We start from the raw sequence: 19772 nt of genomic DNA on the forward strand, positions 1-19772 counted from the left end.
TTCGCGTCGTTTCCGACGTCCCAGCATCGTTCTATCGCTGCGGTTGGTCACACGTCTCACTCAGCACTCCTCAGACATACGTCATACTGGTTATATTTTAGAAGCTTGCACGTTTTCACGTTCGTGCACATCGTCCTACATTAATTGACTGAAATAAGGAATCTCTTTAATGTAAATAATGTTATATATCTTTACTAACAACGAGTATAATTTCAAATCTTTTTTTGATATGTATGCGTTTCATTATAATATATTTATATATACATAGTCGTCAGCTACAAAATAAATTCTTTTAATAATTTCATTATTCACACCCACTAATTCTATTATATAATGTTCGTATCCCTCGCACGTTGCGTCCGAAGTAATATTTGGTGCTGGTTTCGTTACAAAACTGTGCATCGGGAAGATATGTGTCGTTTGATATGTAAGTTAAGTTTGAGCTCGCTAATGTATATCGTAATACCGTACCCAATCAGTTTCGATATATCGTTGATAACTCGCGCTGGGCGTCTAGCGCGGTCTCAGATAGCGATAACTGAAAGGTCTAAACTAATAGTAATAAAAATCGTCTCAGAAAGCCGTCTGTTTGCCGAAGGGCTGGACCGGCGGGGGAGCGTTGCTGTTCCCGAAGAGAGGGGTAGGGCCGTCGTTGGGATCGTCGAGGTCATCGTCGTCAGTTTCCAGGGCCGGGTTGATTCTGCCCGACTTCTCATCAGGTCCAACGAGTGTGGAAGCGGCTCCATACAAGCGTCCTGGCACACCGCCTAACACTGACATCTGCTCACCAGCTTCAGAGGGCTCGTCAACTCGCCGAATATCTTCAGGAATATTCACGACACAGTTGAAATAGTCTGATTCTGGACTTAAGTATCCCGAGTTGAATAAGAATCTGTGAACAAATAGATGGTTTTAAGATCAGGAAACCCCTTTCTACAAATACAATTGAAATAAAATAACACAATTTTGATTTAAATTCTAAGAAAAACTTTGGATTATTTTATTATTCCCTTTGTTTATGTTACAAAACAACATTTTCTTTTATTTTCTTTCTAGCGAGACATTGTCGTAATCCATCACAATATTAAAATCTTCTTATCTTATAAGTCAAAGCTGAAACTGGAAGCGATCATCCATCTTTATTATCATTGAGTAAATAACAAATACGTGGAATGATACACCGTATAATGTAAAATAACAAATACGTGGAATGGTACAATGTTCTCCATTATAGCTTTTTACTTTATTCAATATAAAAGGTACGCGACTCTTTTTGCATAATATTTTACAATTATTGATTTCTGTACTGTTACAACCTTGCGGTAGAGAAAGATCTGGTCTAATATTAACGAGCAGGTCTAGAGCCTAACAGACGATGTCATAACATACCGTAATCGCATTATCATGAAACCTTTTTTTCGGTAAAGGTAAGGCAAGGTATCCGAAACGACAGGCATATAAAAAACCTAATAAACCGTAATAAAATCCGAAAAAGTTATTTCATTATAATGAGCGAAATTCGAGTGAACATTAGAAAACAATATACCGTACTCGCGCCAACAAACTTGAATTTCGATTCAACTGTTGTATCCACAAGACCATCACGTCCCAGACAAAATTCTCGGTTGATTTAATTATTTAATATTGTATAAGATAATGTAGTCTCGTAACACGGATTGTAATTAATAATTGTTTGAGAAGTATATATTTCAATAATGATTTTATAACTACGTCTATCGTTTCGATCGAGTAGTGCACCATAATATGGACGAGGCTATTGGATACTCTGTGACAGTTTCAGAAGATCAAAGAATATATATGAACTCCACAAATACTTAGAATTAAATGCATACGAAAACAAATACAAGTATAAAACTACAAAAAAGGATAGTCTCTATATTGTTATTGATCCAGTTAAAATAAAACAACACCAAGCATTCAAGTCACATATGCCCTACATCAAAGACTCCTTTCTAGTAGCCGTCGGCGCTCATCTCGCGTCGCGATCTCCAATTCAAACAGACACGCTCGTAACCGCTTCCTTTGCTATGTAAATTTAATGCAACTAATGTTATTCTAATTTGCAACAAGCGGTCATTCTACTGAAGGACGAATATATATTATAACGCTATAACTTTTTAAGCTTTTGAGGTTACTAATATTATGATTTGTGTTATAAGCCTAAATAGTATTTCAATAGCAGATATTCAACGTACAAATTTATTCAAGCTTTTTTAGCAATTATTTGTTAAAATTAAAAATCACACACACACACACACACATATATAAATTATAGTTTTGTACGTTAAGCTTCATCGTTAAAATAAAGAGGCATTTGCTCAGGAAGTTGACGAATACATGCTGATTTGGTTCTGTTCATCACATCAGCCTTTCGCAGTCCATTACTGGACATAGGCCTCCACAACTTCACGCCAAAAACGTCATGAACTCATGTGTTTTGCCCATAGTCACCACGCTAGGCAAGCGGGTTGGTGACCGCAGGGCTGAGTTTGTCACACCGAAGACGCTGGTGCCCGTTTTCGGCCTATGTATTTCAAAGCCAGCAGTTGAATGGTTATCCCGCCATCATTTGGCTTTTTAAGTTCCAAGATAGTAGTGGAACTCTGTTATCCCTTAGTCGCCTCTTACGACACTCACGGGAGGAGAGGGGGTGGCTATATTCTTTGATGCCGTAACCACACAGCAGTTCTCTTCAGTTCAGTTCAATTACTAGATATTAAAATATCACTAAAAATTACGTAATATACATATTACGATCCCTAAACTGTTAATTTAACCAATATTAGTAATCTTCCGCAAAATGTCCAAACAATTATATTATGGATGTGTGTTATTATTTGTGCAATGATATTATCTATACTCATTTTATGAAGAGTTAATTTATTGTTGTATTCATTACTGAAACTGAAAAGTTACTAAACCTTTTTTTTATGTCACTAGGTCGACAAACAAGCGTACGGCTCACCTGATGGTAAGCGATTACCGTAGCTTATAGACGCCTGCAACACCAGAAGCATCACAAGCGCGTTGCCGACCCAATCCCCAATCCCCCCAGGAGCTCTGGTCACCTTACTCACCAACAGGAACATAATACTGCTTGAAAACAGTATTATTTAGCTGTGATCTTCTGTAAGGTCGAGGTAAGACCCCAGTCGGGCTGCTCCATATTTTGAGCAGGAAATTCCTGCTGTACCCTACTTCAGTTAAACCTATTTCATAAACTCTTTTACTACCACAAAGCTTTGTTATTACTAAGAGATGCTTGTAGCTTTTTAATTTAAAATGTAACATCTTTGTGTACCTAACTTCGCAATAAAATAAATTTGAATTTGAAAATACAGGCTACATTTTAATAGGAGAATACGGAATCGCGAAATTCGTGTTACCTACTGGCGTTGTCCTTGAAGAAGAGCCAGTCTAACACGAAGATAAAATAAAATCAATTGGCTGAGACAAATATTTGAACGATTTCAAATCGTCAATATAAATAAGATTAATTTAAATTGAAAGAGAAATTTCCTCTTCACCGTCAATTTCCACGCTTAGCCTTTGATAAAGAATCTTGAGAATTCAATAGTAATCTGATTTAGGTGTTTATTTATTTTATTTAGCAATTTACTTTTCTTTTGATTATCTTATGATTTTTACAAGTAGGAATATTTTAGTTCGAATTTCCTTTGAGCTATAAACATGTTTATATCTTTTTTTTTTTTTTAATAAAGACTTCAGTGTTTGACGATAACAGTAGCGCTACTGGTTTACGCTTTCTGTTAGTGTCATGTATGGTTTCTTTTGTTTTATTTATTAGGTTATGGTCTCATAGCTATGGTCTTTGAAGCTTAGTTGTTAAATAGATTAATGGTATTTACATAAGTAGACTTAATATAATTAGAATGTGGATTGTACAAAGTTAAATGCAGGGAAGAGACTTAGTACTATGTAAGTTACAAACTAGATTAATAATATTTACATAAGTAGACTTATTATAATTAGAATGTAGATTGTACAAAGTTAAATACAGAACATGTTTATATCAAGCATGTTATCTATTTGGAAAAATTACACAAGAGGGTCTGGAAAGTAATATGAGAACATTGAAGCAACAAGGTGGGGTCGATGAAGGTAAATAATTAATTAGGTCGAAGGAACCCTCGACATATTGAGGCGGATTGAAACAAATTACCATCTATGTTCATCGCTACGCGTTACGTGGAGATACTTGGAACTATTAATAATAATATTAGTAATATCAAAGGTTACAATGAGTATTTCACATACAATTCTATTAATATAATGTTTTATTTATGGGCGTCTTTTATGAAAGTAGCTTCGTACGGTACGATAATTACGAAGACTTAATCATAAAAGTAGAAAAAAAAATCTGATTGAAAATACAACCCGGAAATAGAGGATGAAGATTCTCACTATCCTTTTTTTGTTGTTGAACGAACCACTGTCTTTTCTAACTGTATGACAGACAAATATTCAAAATCAGTAACGACACGCGGTGTCTTATTTCACTCTTTTCTAATATTTTTGAAATTAATAAATAAAATCAATAAACGCTTCATACTCAACGGTCCCCAGTAGGATTATCTCCTGTGTCGGGGCTCCGGAAACACACACAATACACAAGCACAACGCCCAGACCACGAAAAACATCTATATGGCCGATACAAATGTCTGTCGTGTGCGGGAATCAAACCCGCGACCGCCAGCGCCACAGCCAGTGCTATGACCGCTGCGCCAACGCGTCGTCATAAATTGGTAGCATAGTTAATAAGTTTCTAGACTAGGTCTATTAATTTCCTAAGTTTTTCCAATTAATAAATAGTGATTAAGAATGGTTATAATCTAGTGATTTATATATTAAATGGTATAAATAATACCTCTGTCACTATTGGGCTTGCGAAAATTTTAGGAACTCACAACGAACAATGACAATCGTGGCAAATTTCCTGCGTTATGTAAGCTTAACACACAAAACTATATTCGATTTACGACGCTTGCAGGATGCGAAAAGCGATCCAAACTCTGTCCGTCAACTATACCAGAATGATTTTCGAGTATTACGTAGATATGATTACTTACATTTCCAGCCTTATTATTGTGTTCAATAGAATAACTTCTGTTAAGTCCTCGGTAATATTCAAACCAAGGTTGTAGCAATCTATAAAATCACACCCGCTATGAAAATACCTATCTTATGGAGATATATTTTCAACTGTAAGCATATTATGCATGTGCATGTTTATCTAACGCAGTATAATATTTTCTATTAAATAGCAATAGGCAACCTATCAAATACATGTTTTACAGACCTTCCCGAGTCTTTTTCTGAACGTCGATGACAGCGAGTTTAAACTAACATAAACGAACTAGGCTTAAACTTTATAATATTGATACAGTTATATTACCAGTGACCTCTCTCCTCACCTATCAACACAAGAGGCACTCAGTGTATCAAAGGGCTAGTAAAACCTTGAACTTCGTACAATGGGATTCTCAGTTCTTGGTCCTACTTTGATCAAAGATGACGGAATCAGTATTTTTTTCTTTCAAATTAAAAAGTATCTACTAACATCACGCGAATGATTCAAAATACGTGAATCATAATTTTGCCAGTATTTTTACAAGGTGAAACGATTTTTATGATTCTGATTTCATTAAAAGCTGGTACTTGTTATGTGATGACAAGTGCATTTTTATATATATATATTGGTCGGCAAACAAGCGTACGGCTCACCCGATGGTAAGCAATTATCGTAGCTCATAAACTTCGGCAACACCAGCACCAACGCAAGCGCCGTGCCGACCCTACCCCCAATTCCCCCCAGGATCTTTGATCACCTTACTCACCAACGGGAATACCACTCTGCTTGAAAACTGTATTATTTATCTGTGATCTTCTGTAAGTTCGAGGTACTTCCCCAGTCGAGCTGCTCCATATTTCGAGCAAGAAATTTTCTACGGTACCCTACCTCAATTACCTCTAATAATGTATAAATACTTGACCTTGTGTTTTCGTTTGCAAGCAAATACAATCAATCTAGCAACTATTGTTCTTCTGAAACATGAAGACGTATCTCAATACTTACACTGATAGCCAAGATATGAAGGCCAGGGTGAAGAGCGACAGTACCATCGCCATTGTGCGGAAGGGGAACAGCTGAACTTCCGTCTCAGCATCCCAGCCCGGGTAGTGGATGAGAGCTGGTAGACCGAGCATTTTCTCCCCACCAGACAATCTCACTAGCAGCGCCACGATGTACGCCGCCAGCGAGCCGTAAGTGTTACAGTACCTCTTGAAGTGTACTACCATCAGCAGTTGCGGGAACAAGATCACGTAGACCAGATCCGAGCACATTGACCTAAGTACAAAAGGTCTTAATGTAATTTAGTGTAGTAAACTTGTTACTAGTTACTTGAAATATAATGTATAAATAAACATAAAACATTTTAAATTAATAAATATAACAAATAAACAAAAATAAAATACAATCACAACAAAAAATTACTCATAAAGCACATTATCTTATCAAACTACCTATAATCAAACGAAAACACAAACTAAACCATGTTCGCATTAAGATTGATAATACTCGTATTAAACAAATAAATAAACTTGATTCTTTATTGCTACTTTCCCTTTTCTGAGTCATTACCTATTTAAACAAATACTATCAAACTGTTTGTTACATATTTAATAAAGTATCTATATGTACAATACTCATAAGTGAACTGTAATTTTCTTGAGAAATAAAGTTCTTTGAACCTAAATTACAGTGATAGTGATAATTTAATAATATGTAGTAAATAATAATGAGTCCTCCCATGAGCATGGTAGCTGTAAAGTATCCTAAATGTCGGGCATCTAAAAAATCTAATAAACCGCGATAAAACCCGAAAAAGTTGTTTCATTGTAACAAATATATTTCATTAGAAAGTAAAACGTTAGAGTTATACGTTATGAAATTTTAAAAGAATTTCGACAGAAATGTAATTAAAAATGTACGTTTATTGAACAGTACAAAAACATTTACGCAATATAAAGTAACATGAAAGCAATATTTATTTTTAAAAACATATTTAATTAATTAATACTGAAAATATTTTCACATCAATCGTTTAATAAAATAGCTCGAGGTGCTCACAAATTGAACATTTCACGTTACGAGCATTTTTAATTTACACAAATTCAATTAAAAATATTTAATTACATAATCCGAAGCAACCGTTAATTCTCCGCCTTTGATCCCGTTTTAATTAAACCGCAGATTCCAACTACATTTAATCCTGCAATCACGTTTCAATCACGGATATTTCCAATCACCTATATCTATTAAATTTATATTAAAACTAGCAACAAAACTATTATTATATTAAGAATATATAAAGATACTTTTAAAAATGTCAGTTTCCGAAGGTGGATGGACGTTTCTTACTCTTTAAAAAAAAAAGTAGTCTTAGCAACTGATTAAACTTGATACTCTGGTGTTGGTGTATAAGATTCTGAATAATACATGGGTTGCTTATGATGAATGAATGTATTGTGTTTCCGGACCCCTGACACAGGAGGAAATCCAAGTGGGGGCCGTTAAAAGTGAGGCATTTATTATTATTTATATTAAAACTTCGTAATTTCTACAGGATTAGAAATTACGCGGGTGGGTGTATATACATATATGATCAATATCGCATCGATTTACCGGTACAGGAATAATTTATTGTTTTATCTGCATTTTTATTATACAATCGAATAAAGTATTATAACAATGACATAAAAAAAATATCTTTATAGAACGTTGAACAATGAAACGAATACTTTTCAAATAACTCAGTTTAAAACGAATTGTGAAGAAATGTTATTTTATTCAAGTCCCCAGTTCACCGGTTGTGAAATTTATTCGAAAATATCGTGAAACAATTAAAAACAAAGAGCTTTTAATTCCCTTTTGTTTTCTCTTTGAACAAGTTTACCGAAAAAGACCATATATTTTTATTGTATTTATTGGTCTTCATGGGAATTAGTCTACGTTTCTGGTCTAGCTGTGACGTATACATATTTTATGTATATATTATTCTATTCTATACATCTATGTGCTTGTATATAATGTATTTTAATAAAAAGTATTAGTTGATTAATAAAAGGCTTCATATATCTAACAATATAGCTAATATATCTTATAACATAACACACGGTCGTCTGTTCCTATGGTAAGCAACTTAATGCTTGTGTTATAGGTAACAGCCGACGGATAAGGATTTTTTTTGCTAAATATACATATAAACAATACATAACATATAAATACAAATATTACGCCCATACTCAGGCGAGCTCAAAGCAGGGCCACTACAAACTGCGCCATCGGGCTGGTCACAATAAATTTAACACTAAATACTTAGTGACACTTTTAAATATATTTGTTGGTTAAAAAATATTCTATGATTCACTTGTACTTCAATATTTTATACAATTTGGAATTAATAATCCAAAGAAAAAGTGGTATCGAAACCTCGTATAACCTTCAATAAATATCATCTTTACAAAGTTACATGAAAAATGTTTTTTTTTTACATATGTACGTTTCCTACAACGTTACGTCAATATCGATATTACAAAATAAACGCTAACACCGCTTATTTTAAAACCTTTGACATATAGTTGTAAAGGTAAAGGTAAGTCGCGGTGAGAGTGACAATGACACCGCACGATGACATCCGGAACGACAGTGTAAACTATTGCAGGTTATAAGTTATAACAGCAACGTAAAGGTCGATATAGTTACGTGTGATTTCGGCCGTATTAATTTTAAGCTCATCTGTTTGTCTTATAGAATTTTTGTTGATTCCATCAATCTACGAATCATAGTCTAAAGTTTTGAAGGCCATAACTTTTTTTAATGTGATACCTACCATGAGAGTACCTACATTTAAGCGCAGAGAATTTTATGTTCTAATATATTAAACACCGACGATTGTGAGTTCGATTCCTGCTCGGAGTGGATATTTATGTTTTTACAAATATTTATTTCCAGTGAGTCCTTGTAGATCTCCCCACCGTGCTTCGGAGAGCACGATAAGCTGTCGGTCCCGGTTGTTATCATGTCTGATAGCGGCCGTTACGTGATCGTTACGATCGATCGTCTGTCTACCCATATACAGGTTCCATTCTGATATATCGTTTAGATGTGTCTTTTTATATGTAAACAATTGTATTACATCAACAAAGTAGTTTTGTACACTCGTCTACTTAGAGTCAAACCGCAAGCCACAGATAGTATACAAAAAACAACTTCACGTCTAGTTTCGGAGCCAGTTCCACCGTATCAACGTACGTTCAGCCTCGCGTATAAACAAATTACATGCTTGTCTACGCGAGTCGTTATTGATTACGACAGACGACCGCTAGACCCCCATTTCGAACAAATACATAGAAATTGTGTACCACTTACTACTAATTGCAGTAAATGCTATTACATGAGATTCAATATTTTATTTTCATAACGTAAGTACATCGATAGCATAACTTTATTATGTGATTACATTACCCCAGAAACTCAACATTGCTTTATCTATACTAATATTATAAAGCTGAAAAGTTTGTTTGTTTTAAACACGCTAATCTCAGGCACTATTGGTTCGAATTGGAAAATTCTTTTTGTGCCTTGTTGCACATTTACCAGGGAAGGATATGGGATATTTTTTTCTATAATTATATGTGTAAAACCGCATATAAACTTTCTTTAGAATTTGATTTTCTCTATGTTTGAATAGTCGCCAGCTCGATGTATAAGGTCACTACTTTATATCTTCGAGTCGTGACACAATGGGTTATAGATTAAACCCTATTTGAACACACACACACAGGCGTGACACAGATTTTTTTTATTAAACTTTATTGAACACACAAAAAAGACGATACATTTTAGAACGATTAGATACAAAAACAAATAATGTATGCAAAGGCGGCCTTATCGCTTACAGCGATCTCTTCCAGGCAACCTTTAATAAAAGTAGTATATGAATAATTTTGATTGCTCGCAAACCAAAAAGAACCGACTTCAATTACATCGACGAGTAATACAACGTAGATCGACGAAAAAATAGTCAAGTAACTACGCGTTATTAAAAAATTATTCAAAAAGTCTCAGTTATCAGATCTCGATAAAATTTATATGTAACCACATGATAAACATCAGCTTTCGATTAAATTAAAAATTATCAAAATCGGTTAAAAGTTAAAAGTTAAAAGTTATTGCGGATTTTCAAGAGTTTCCCTCCATTTCTCTGGGATCCCATCATCAGATCCTAGTTTTCTTATCATGGCAGGGATATCCTCTTTCCAACAAAAAAAGAATTATCAAAATCGGTACATCCAATAAAAGTTATGCGGTATAATACAACGTAGGTCGACGAAAAAAGCGTCAAGTAAAAACGCATTATTAGATATAACTCAAAAAGTAGTCGTTAGATCTCAAATAAATTTAAATCTGATTAAATGACACACACCACCTTTCGATCAAAAGAAAATTTGTCGAAATCGCTCCACCCAGTCAAAAGTTCTGATGTAACATACATAAAAAAAAAATCCGGTCGAATTGAGAACCTCCTCCTTTTTTGGAAGTCGGTTAAAAATATGTCGGTAATAGTGCGCAATCAACAACGCAAGTTTATTATACATAATTAAATCAATATATTACACTAAACGTTGTTATATAATACAATATTCATACATTTAAACGGTAAAAGAATTTTTTATGTAAATTTTGCTTGAATAGAATTTTTAGATAAATAAACTTACTTTTCTGTTTAATCACATGCAATACAACGTAAGTTGCATCAAATTTTTATGACAATAAAACCAAACAACTAAGATTATAAGGAAGTTTTGATAGTGACCCAATTTTTATTATGCATTTAAGTCAAGTAATATATTTTATACGCGATGACATTACTTAATAACGAACTTGAAAATATAAAATAACGCCCTGCAAACACAGCTGTAAGTCAAGACTAACTTGCAACTTAACAATTAATACAGATTTGTGCTTATTAATAAAAGAGACTTTATGTGAAAACGTGACGTAACGAGCGTAACTCCCCAATTCGAAAACCATATAATATCTAGTAATTTTTTGTTTTGCGGATCATTTGCAGCCCTTTGTGAGTAGCGCCTGATGTCCCCCCCCCCCTCTACGCCACTGATGTGAGAGCAACATATTCGACACATTTGATTGCTATCTGTCATTTTTCAAGAGTTGTTACATAACGCCGGTAACACGAACGCACCAACAATGGACTATAAACCGTTTTTGCGAGGGTACAATTGAACCACGAGGCCTGTTACCACATCCCGCTCGATTAACTAATACACATGTCACTTTGAGAACGTGCTGTATCTGCATTTTTATTACTTATTAGGTGTTACCTATGCTCGCGTCTGTGTTGCTTTTTGTTAAATGTATGTATGTAATTACGCATTAAATAATAACACACTGTATTGCACACCATAAAGAAACAAACTAAAATTAATACACAAACAAGATGAACCTAGAAGAAGTGTATTAAGATTATATTCAAAGCAGATTACAGATTATAATAACTTTTGCACTCAGAAAAAAATTTCCGCCATAACATTTCAGGAATAACTTCGATCATTTAAAAATTTGAAAACAAAAATTGTAGGTGTCGCACGTAAGAAGTTATACTTCATTGGCTAGCTAACATTACGTTGCTAACTTCTTCGTTGAGTAGCTAACTTCAGGGTGTCGGTTTTTGTCGTGACGGTGTGCGCGCGCATCGTAAAAATTTCGCTTCAGCCTGTAATATCCCACTACTGGGTATAGGCCTCTTTCCCCACGTAGGAGAAGGATCAGAGCATAATCCACCACGCTGCTCCAATGCGGGTTGGCGGATATATTCCCTACTATGAGTGACGATCGCTATCAGGTGTACATGATAACAACCTTGTGGGTCTCCCCACCGTGCCTCGGAGAGCACGTTAAGCTGTCGTAAAAATTTACTCATAATTTTTCCCTAACGCACCAAAGAAAGTATAACTTCAATAATTGTTTCAGCTTTTATTGGTTCCTATGTATTCGTATAAATAGATTTTCTAAATTTCTCTGATGAAGACACACCTGCTAGTTACAATTTCATCACAGGTGTAAATTTGTATTTTACACCTGTATTAAATTTTAACGAAATAAACCACTCTAGTCATAGATAACATTTAATTTACTTTAAACTATACAAAATACTAATAGTTCGAGACTTCAGTAAAAAAATACTTACCATAATCCGTAAATTGAAGGTATGGTGAGCGCCATGATAGTGGACAGCACACCCACTATGAGGATGGACACACGCATCACCCAGATTATCTCCATTTCCGACGCGTTTTGTCGGAAGATTAGTTTGTAAACGTTCCTGTATCAAGATTGACTTATTTTTTTTCAACATACACAGTCATCTGTTCCTATATTAAGCAACTTAATGCTTGTGTTGCACATATTACATACAAATTTTGTTTATACTTTAAATCTTTGACTACTGTAATTTTCAAAATTAATTAATTAATTATTTAAATATAGGTAGAAACCCTTAGAAAAGAACAACTACTTATTAAAACTAATCAATGATGACTATATCTTTAATATCGACAAAAACTTAAATTCAATTGATTTTACCGTGTCCATAGTACATGAAGTATAAAATCACCTGGCAAACATCGACGATGCACTCAGTACACTGGAATCAGCAGAGGACATCACAGCGGCAGACACGGCTCCCAGTCCGAAAAACGAGATGAAATCCGGCGTGAGATGTTGCAAAACCAGAGGCAAAATCATAGACGTCTGGTCGGAAGTCAATTCCCCGTCTGGGGTCAATGGACCGTTGTATGCTGTCTCGTTCCAAACTGTTGAAAACATATTTTTATAATAAATGCATCACAAAAAAAATTCTTACATTATTACTAGCTGACCCGGCAAACGTTGTCTTGCCGCTAAACGCTATTTAAAAATAGGGGTTGATGGTAGAGGGTTGAAAATTTAGGGTTGTATGTATTTTTTAATGTTGTATCATAAAAAAATAGAAATTAAAAATTTTGTCTAAAAAATAAAATAAAAATTTAGGGGTGGACTACCCCTAACATTTAGGTGGATGAAAAATAGATGTTGGCCGATTCTCATAGATACCGGATAAGCACAAAAAATTTCATCAAAATCGGTCAAGCCGTTTCGGAGGAGTATGGCAACGAAAACTGTGACACGAGAATTTTATATATTAGATTTCTTAAAGCAGTTTTAGAAATAGTTGGGATTGGTTTAAGTTTAATACTTGGGTACATGCTCTACCAGGTTAAATATTTCTTCATTAACATAATAGAATAAGAACAAATCAATGTGAAGTTATGTTTCGAGTATGCATGGTAAAATAACGAAATATTATTATAGTATTGTAACAAATTACAAAAATGAGCTAGTTTCGTCTCACCAGTGCCCTTAGCGATGGCTCCGATGAGCACGGGCGGGATGGCCATGAAAATACAACCGATCGCTGCTACGTACGACAATACTTGTGCGCGACCCGCCGTCTTGCTGCTCAGTACGCGTTGAAAATAAACCTGCAGAAAGACGAAACAATATCAAAATATAATTCCTTCTTTTTTAAGAAAATTTGAAAACATAAAATTTATTACGTAATATTACTGACCTGCCAAGGAATACCTCCAAAGACGAGCAATAGACCATAGTCTATGTAAAACCAGTAGTAGTCCGGGTCTATCTTCCCGATCCAGTCCACCTCCATTGAGCCAAGCGACTTCACGTGCTCGTTAGCCCACGCGAAGGGTATGCACATCCAGAGTCCGATGAAGATACAGAACAGCTGAATGACGTCCGTGTAGGCAACGGAGTACAGGCCTCCAAACAAGGTGTAGAAGACAGCGACGCAAGCGCTGAAGATCACAGAAGTGCGTTGGTCCATGTCGATGATCACGGCCAGTGTTGCACCTGCACAAATTTTTCCAGAATAACTTCAACGTCTTTCAAACTTCAGAGTCAAATCGAATGGATGTGTATAGCTTATTTCTTTTAGCAAAACGCACATGTAACATCCCAAGTGCCTAGCGTATTTCTTTTATCAAAATGCAATGAATTTCTCAAAGTAATTCAATGGTTACTTTATCGTTTTTTATTGAAAAAACAAAATAATACGTATTTGCCAAAAACGATTAACAATTAGAGGAGTCACGTTACACACCAAGATTATACTTTCTTATTACATAAATTTATTTTATACCAAAAATGTGTGAATAATTTCAATATTATAATAAATATTACACATTGATTATATTTTACTATACTTATATAACAAGTATAATACGCGCTATGCATCGATAGTAAATCAAATCATAAAAATAATACGAAGGCGTATTAGGAGGAACGAAACGCTTACGTGATCCGAATAAGATCTTACTTCAAGATGTTTATTTATTCAGTCTGAGTACAAAATACAAAAAGTATTTTCATTTTCATAATGGACGAAATAGCGAAGCTATTAAAGTGCTCATTAAAATATCTGAATTACTCCAATACTTAGCGCATCTTCCATATTTTATTTATGATCTGCATTGCTAAACGTAGCTTTGTGTTATTGAAATTGCACTGGTTTGACGAAAATCAAAACATTTTGGACAAAAATATTACCGAAACAAATGTGGACTATCATCGAAATTTTAAATGATTAGGTGAAAGCACTGCTTTATAAGACTTTAAAAACCAAAAGTGAAATATGAAAAACTACATGGTAATAAGAATAAAATTACTCTAGGCTACTCTTATTTTTCACCAAACGTTTGATAAGTTTAGCTAAACGGCTTAGTTCGTAGGATATTCTAGCTAGTAATAACGAACACAAATTGAATAAAAAAATAAAAAAATCTCAGACCACGACCCCCAAATAAAAGACATTCCTACACGGAATTGTGGAATTAATTCAATGTACAAAAATTATTTTAGTTGTATGAAAATATTTATAATGTCTACTTTGTGATATAAATTATTTATGCTTTTCATAAGCTTCAAATATTTATGAATGTCAACGCCTAGAAATAATACACAATGTAGCAATAGAAGAACTTTACATACAAAAATATTACTTAACACGCTTGCTACTCAAGTGAAATCACAAAATATTCAATTTTCTACAAATCCGACGTATTTGAAACATCATTACTATGGTTACGATATGAAAATACATCTCAGAACCGCAACAGCTGTGGGTATTGACTTGCGGTGGGTGCGGAGCGCAAATGTCCCGCCCTCGGACGTCACCCCAACTGGATTTATTCGAAAACAATGGAAAAGTAGACGAATTTCAATAGACGACCATTTAGTTTATACTGGATAAAATAATACGGGTTTATATATTTTATACTGAACAAAATAACACAGGTTTATATATTTAACCGACTTCCAAAAAAGGAGAAGTTTCTCAATTCGACAGGTAAACAGGTTTATACCTCTGTTGCCTACGTTTCCTTTTTTTGCAATGCCCTGTTAAAGGAATTCAGTCCGAAAATTGGACAACACATAACAAGTTAAGAATTATCCGAATGTTATGCAAATCAGGTATCTAAAACGAATGGATCCGATTCCCCGATAATTGACAGCGATTCAATTCGATTAACGACGCGTTGGCGCAACGGTCACAGCACTGATTTGTGGCAGTTGCGCTGGTGGTTGCGGGTTCGACCCCGCACATGACAAACATTTGTATTGGCCATACAGATGTTTACCGTGGTCTGGGTGTTTGTGCAGTCCGTGTGGGTCTCCCCACCGTGCCTCGGAGAGCACGTTAACCCGTCGGTCCCGGTTGTTATCATGTACACCTGATAGCAATCGTTACTCATAGTAGGGAATATATCCGCTTATCCAGGGAAAGAGGCCTATGCCCAGCTGTAGGATATTACAGGCTGAAGCGTATACAAATGAGGTTAGGTTTTTATACCAACCAAGATAATTATTATTGTCTGCGCCTGTGTATCGCAGCGTGATGTTATATAACCTATACCTTCCTTACTAAAATGCCTCGCTAAATGGCTCATTAAATTAACTCACTTATATAAAATCTTAAGCCATTGGTCTGTTTAACGTACTACAGATAAGCATAAAACAAAATAAAGATTTTATTGAAATAACCGGTATTTATGTACCTTAAAATTTGTATTAGCAATTTTTCACTCTTAAATGTATAATAATAGATTTTAAATATTTCAAGGCAATCATGTTAACTCTATTGTCCTTTACAACTTCTTCAGTTGGAGAACCGGGTACCGAGTCTCGGCCGTGGCTCTCATTGTACCAAGAATGAAAGTTCCTCGTGAAGGTGTCTCCAAGTAAGACCGCACATCCGCTGTGAACCACTTCGGAATTGAGGAAAGCGCCATGCGAACCATGGAGTCGATCAAGTACACAAAACATACTATATTCGAAACTTTTACTTCATTCACAAATGTTACAAATTACATAACTTGTAAGTAACAAAGTAATTTATATTATACATCAGCGTACGTTAGTGGTTCTCTATATTTGCGTTAGTCTTGTTACACGCTATGCATAATTAATAGATAACTATTCTAACGTTGTTTCAATTAAAGATTTACAGGACCAGTGTGACCTCAGGGGATGCCCGAACATTTCCCGAAGAGTTGTTAGACCGGAAATTTTCTTGGCCAGACCAGCCCTAAGTAGAGAATTTATTGCTGCTTAGTAACACAAAATAGATTAATTAATTACGTAAACAATAATAGTACTTTTTGAGTTGTAAACTCTGTTTCATGTGTTGAAGTTCATTAAATTCAGAAAAACATACAAAAAAAGTTAACGAAAGGAACCCAAAAACAATATTGTTAATTATGGGAAAAATTATAGTCCTTCCTACACGGTACGGGGCGCATTGACTTTTGAAGTAAATCTGAAAAGAAAATCTTTGATACCCTTCTGCGTATTGCTAAATCTAATAACATCTAACTATACTTGCAAAACCAATTTTTTCCCTCAGCACTGACTAATTAGTTTCTGCCGATTAGCCAAACAACACGCTATTAAAATTAGAAATACTAGAACAGCCGCTGTTCAAGTAATCAGCCTCCTTTAGTTCTGCTTTCGTAGTCCGACCAATACTTGCGGTGATCAGTCAGATATTTCTTGGAAGACACCTGATAACGATTATTTATTACTGTAGATAGGAAGATATCCATCAACGTTCAATTACTGCGCGTCGGATTACGCCACGATCCTTCTTCTGTATGAGAAAAACCTTTATCATATGTGTCGGCGACAAATTGAATTGATTGATTGATTTAAGAAAGAAATATACTTATGAGACAAGAAATTTCAAAGTTCTTTGGCGTACTATTCATGGCATTATTGCAGCTGGTAAAATTATATCGCAGTGGAACACGTACAAAGTAGATAGACTATAAATTAAAAACAAAAAACCTTTTTAAAAAACAAATAAATGCTTATTTGAATGCGCTAAAACGAAAAAAATAAATTTTTACTTTAAAACTTTTACATACATAGTTACATACATACATAAAATCACGCCTCTTTCCCGTAGGAGTAGGCTTTGTAAACTTTTACTATCTACTTATTATTAAAGTCATTACATAATTTATTTAACAGAAAAACTTACAGACATACGAGTATAAACATTGCAAGTTAAATAAAAGCTTGTAACAAATAAAATGGATCATAAAAATAATTAATTTAGATCAATGTTAGTTACCATACTCCCCCGAAACGTCTGGACCGATTTTTATGTGTGTGCATATCAGGTAGGTCTGAGAATCGGCCAACATCTATTTTTCATATCCCTAACTTATAAGGAGGGGGGGATTAAGGGGATTGATAACATATATATAGGATCAGATAGTTCTATATAAAAAAAAATGAAAGTATCAAGTAATATTAAGATCGAAATACCTATCGAATAGATCTTCGTCTTTTCGTTAATAATTTTACTCATCCAAACCTAAGGCAGTTACTTATTCCTAAAATAATTTCTTTTTAATTAACAGACTTCAAAAAAGGAGGAGGTTTCTCAATACAACCGTATTATTGTATTATTATTTTTTATGTGTGTTCGCAGTGAACTTCGTCGTTTATGAACCGATTTTGCTTATTCTTTTTTTTTTAATAGAAAGGAACTATGGTCTGATGATGGCATCCCAGAGAAATCGAGGGGAGTCTTGGAAAATCGTAGTGGCGATAAGAGCATATGTACCTGTCGATGTAATTGAAGTCGGTTTTTTGTGTTTTTTTTTTTCATTTGCTAGCAAACACAATTGTCTTATTTTTAACGAAATTCAACATTCAGTTCGTATCGTTCTTTAAAAGTCCAAGATTTTTTTATTCGTCAGAATAATCATCGTATAATGTCTAAATCGTAGTAATGACTAATTTTGGACGTATCAAAGTGCTTACTGCTTTGAAACTTCAATTATTTTTAGGAGACGGGTACAAAGGAAAGGAAATGTGTAACAAAAAGTGGCGGTGACAGTCGAAAAGGCCTTTCTTTTACTATTTTCAATTCGCTTTCCTTAAAAAATGTAGATCTTCTAAATCCACGTTTGATAAAAGATTCGGGGTGAAATTTTTACTGCCTTTGCTGTCTGAATTTTATGTGGAAAATGTTTTTGTACAAGGTTTTATTGAAATATACTCGTATAAATTATATCTCGTTTTATAATTAAACTGTGCAATTTTTAGCAATTTTTAACCCCTACCCCCCCCCCCCCCCCTTTGGTGGCTTGAGATGAAGTTTTTACACAATCCAAAAGTAAATCTAAGATTTATATACCTAGAATAAAATTCAGTTAACTCGGTATAAAACAATATTATCTATATTTCATCTCCAAAGACCTGTTTGTACAAATACTTGTGTTCAATACTTCTAATTTTTTTTAATACACATATTGAACAGAAAATCAGATTTTGAAAAAAATTTAACGATATATTAAATTTCATGCGCCAATTCGCTAAATGGGACAACGCCTATCGTGTCAGTAATTGATAAAACAGTGCATAGACGTTAAAATCGAGGAAAAGCGAGGCGAGAGGACAGCCAAGGTATTTAAAAGGTGTCACTTAAAAGTATTTCAGATACGGTGATACGACAGACAGCCAGAGCTTGCAAAATTAATGAAGATTCAAAAATAGACTTCGCTCTGGTGTTCGCTGTAGATTATTTGAATATTTCACTCGATTCCGTCTGCTCGCGGGATTATTTCACATATAATCTAATAATAAGACAAGAACATTAGAATACTGAATACTTCTTGATATTTTTTGTCAAATTTACTGTGAGTATTAAGAGACTTTTTCAGAAGAAAATAAGGTCTATAATCCGTTAATCTTTTATTAGTAATAATTTTATGTATATATTACAAAGGTGCGATAGAATTGTAAAAAAGTCTGTGTGTGCAATTAACATACGGCAGAAACTTCTGAAAAGTAGCCTACGAGCGATTTTTTTGCACTAAGAAAGTACAGTGTAACATGTTCTGTCTCATTCTCTCTTATACGTTTATGTGTTTGTTTCTCTATCGTGATGCATTATCATTTGGTCAGGATACCCGTAGTAGCCGTGGAAGCTTGAGGAAGTGGCTGATTACGCTGATATTCATGCTCGGGGTCACCAGTTTGGGGGAATGTGAGAGGAATAGGGTGTGAAATTCC

General features: G+C 34.5%; 1 protein-coding gene across 1 annotated transcript in view; it reads right to left on the reverse strand.

Annotated features, from left to right (window-relative positions):
• Positions 1-573: 573 nt before the first annotated feature.
• Positions 574-19772, reverse strand: part of LOC123657839 (high-affinity choline transporter 1) — a 30767-nt gene continuing 11568 nt past the window's right edge. Inside the window, exons 4-9 of the mRNA XM_045593345.1 lie at positions 13741-14039; positions 13522-13651; positions 12745-12943; positions 12319-12453; positions 6120-6392; positions 574-892 (exon numbers count right to left, since the gene is read on the reverse strand). Coding sequence (XP_045449301.1) covers positions 574-892; positions 6120-6392; positions 12319-12453; positions 12745-12943; positions 13522-13651; positions 13741-14039 — 1355 coding nt within the window. The remainder of the gene's footprint in view (positions 893-6119; positions 6393-12318; positions 12454-12744; positions 12944-13521; positions 13652-13740; positions 14040-19772) is intronic.

This window comes from Melitaea cinxia, chromosome 11 (assembly GCF_905220565.1).
Source record: "Melitaea cinxia chromosome 11, ilMelCinx1.1, whole genome shotgun sequence".
In the NCBI taxonomy this organism is placed as follows: domain Eukaryota; kingdom Metazoa; phylum Arthropoda; class Insecta; order Lepidoptera; family Nymphalidae; genus Melitaea; species Melitaea cinxia.